We start from the raw sequence: 3,192 nt of genomic DNA on the forward strand, positions 1-3,192 counted from the left end.
TGATTTGAGTGCTCTATGTACGTTCGCTGACCAATGTTTATTCGTGAATAAAAGCCTAAATTAAATCTGTCCATTATTAATAATGATTGTGTTTCTTCAAAAGTCTTGGATTACACCTCTTGATTTATATGTTTTTTTTTAGAGGGAATCAAATCAAAAAACTGCCACATCACCACATGTTGTTTAGGAGGGTTTCAAGGATGGGTTTCCTCCTCGCTCATCCAAAAACAAACTCTAGCATAACCAGTTGTCAGACACTACTGGAACATAAAAAGGGAAGAGATTCTATGGTCATATGAAACAAAAAAAGAGAGCTTTTTTGGCAGCCAAACCCACTAGATGAGTTTGGTGTAAACAGGGAAAAAAAGTACCCCATGTCCACAAAATACTGCTGGATCTTTAATGTTGTAGGCTTATTTTTTGTTGAAGGTCCTGGACATCTTGTTCAGATACATATATCATACGTATCATGGATTCTAGCAAATAGATAAATCAAAACCTCATGGCCTCCACTAGAAATCTTATAATGGGCCATGCTGGATCTTCCATCTTCCAGATATATAATAAACATCAAAATCAACACAGAAATGTGTCACTGAGCACAAAATGAAACTTCTCCAATGACCAACCTAGTTCACTGACCTGAACCTTCTAGAAAATTAATGGGCTGAACTGAAGATAAGCAGCAACATGGAGCTGGGAATCTGAAGGATTTGGAGACATTCTTTATAGATGAATAGTTTCTGTTCTCTTGTCAGGTGTTCTACAAACTCATCAGGCATTATAGGAGAAAACTCAGAGCTGTTATCTTGAAAAAAAAAAATGCAAAAAGTTTTTGAAAAAAAGGGTACATACAATTATGGCCAACGTGTTTTGGAGAAAAGCTTTTATTTCATAATGTGATTTACCCCCGACTTTCAATTATTTTACTTCAATAAAAGGTTTGATTTTTGCACATTTTTTTTAATGAAAGATCAAAAGGATAAACAATGCAGATTTATTTTTACAGCCATCTTTGATCATATTTAACAGGGGTGCCAATAATTCTGACCAAAACTGTATATTATAGTCATATATCATATATTTATTTTTATATATAATATCATATTTACTTGCTGGCAGGATTACCTTTATCGTTCTGATGTAGAGATGTGGTCATATGCAGCAAAGCACTGCATTATTATACTGCTGCTTATTTTAAATTCTGCATTTTCAATTATTAAATTAAACCACAAAGGTCAGAAGTTGTTGTCAAGTGTTTTAAATGCTGTAAGTTTTACAGTGATTTTCATGTTTACCTGGGACATAAAAAGCCTATTATTATCAGTACATATTTTATAGTTCCACTGTCCACATTTATCACAAGGATGTTATTTGGGCTATTCACACAAGTAAAGTTTTAGAATGAAACAGAAATGTAGACCAATCTATTTTACCATTCAAACTTTATCATTAGCAAAGAATAGAATGTAGAATAGAAATAAAATAGTAAAATAACAAAAACAAATAATCACATTGAGTTAACTTTAGATTTATAAATTAGTTTAAACAGTCTCTGTCTTATTTCCTTTGCTTGCAAACCATATATTATGGGATTCAAGCTTGGTGGAATAACATGGAACATTACACTAGATAAATTTCTACTTTCAGATAATGCAGGGAAACGATGAAGAAAAATGGTGGTGAATCCAGAAACCATCATGATTATATAAACAGCCAGGTGAGCACTGCAGGTTTTTATTGCTTTGCTGTTGGTTGCTTTGTTTTTGCTTTTGAAGCATACCATCACTATTCTGAGATATGTAAATACCACACTGCCCAATGAGGACGTTAGTAAAACCACAGTAAACGTTAATCCATATACATTATTAATAACTATATTTTCACAGGACAGTTTAAATAGTGAAGCGTTGTCACAAAACAGATTTTGAATCACATATCTGCAGTGAGACAGACGCACACTGAGGCCGATCAAAATTCCCACCAGCACTACTGCAGCACCCCAGGCTCCTGCCGAGAGTTTAACCACCATGTTATTGCTCATTATTGTCGGATATCGCAATGGATTGCATATGGCCACATATCTGTCAAAGGCCATGATCATTAGAATTGTGTGAGATGCGGTTCCACATACATGTCCAAAAAAAGCTTGCATAGCACACTCCACATATGTGATGTAGCGCTCAGAGGGGTCTGTTAAGATATGACTCATCAAGCGTGGCAGAAAAGCAATTGTCCCTAATACATCATTCAGTGGCAAGTTGCAGAAAATTATGTGCATAGGCTGATGTAACTTTTTTTCCAGTGAGATCTGAATCAAAATCCCAATGTTAGATACTATAATAAATATGCAAGCAAGCAAAAAAAGGATGAATACAAAATGATTGGACAGATGTGTAACTTGTAGTCCCTCCATTAAGAGTATGCTGTATCTGAATGTCAGGTTGTCCATCTGTGACCTAAACAAAACATTCAGTATATACATTGTATAAGCCTAAGAGATCATAGAGACAGTAGATTGTGGTTTCTACAATCAACTTAGGTTTATTATGCTTTTGTGAAACACAGCCCAGATTCATTCAGAACATGATTTAATGCAGCGCATACAGTTTGTAATATCAAAGTACTAAACAAGAACAGAAGTAGAAAACTTCTTCACATTGTAATCTTCACATTGAGGTAAAAAAAATAATAATCACCCCTGAATTGTTTACCCCACTCAAATATGTAAACTTACCAAGGTAGATGACTGATAGATAAATAGTTCACTATTTGGTTTAATATAATATAATAGGCACTTCAGTTTAGTATATAGTGGCACACTGCTGTTGCATTCCCTTTAACTTGGTAATCATTAGATTCAATAGGAAAACCTTAATGTGTTTCAGAAGAGTTGACGACCATTTTATGTCACACAAAAACTGTTTTGTCGTCATTCCCCAAGAGTGTAAAATAATTATTTTTTGCTGTGATTGGTGGCTACTGACCAGGTTAGCTTGTACTGTAAGGTGCTGTAAAGATGTTTAGGGATGCAAGAACAGAGGGAGCTGGATTCTATTTTGTTTATACTGATTAAATAATTCTTCTTTATTTCTCTATCCTAAAAAAGTGTGGGCATCAGAGAACAGGTGGAGATAAAAGGAATAATAGAAAAAAAGAGAATTCAACCTACCAAGCTATTTTTTTGCTTTA

At 34.3% G+C, this 3,192-nt stretch overlaps 1 protein-coding gene across 1 annotated transcript; it reads right to left on the reverse strand.

Annotated features, from left to right (window-relative positions):
• Nucleotides 1-1,510: 1,510 nt before the first annotated feature.
• Nucleotides 1,511-2,452, reverse strand: LOC143757330 (olfactory receptor 52N2-like). Its single transcript, XM_077248392.1, has one exon. It carries the CDS (start codon nucleotides 2,450-2,452, stop codon nucleotides 1,511-1,513), a length of 942 nt encoding a protein of 313 aa, XP_077104507.1.
• Nucleotides 2,453-3,192: the final 740 nt, after the last annotated feature.

This window comes from Siphateles boraxobius, unplaced genomic scaffold, assembly GCF_051911475.1.
Source record: "Siphateles boraxobius isolate OS27281-9 unplaced genomic scaffold, OSU_SipBor_1 11, whole genome shotgun sequence".
NCBI lineage: Eukaryota > Metazoa > Chordata > Actinopteri > Cypriniformes > Leuciscidae > Siphateles > Siphateles boraxobius.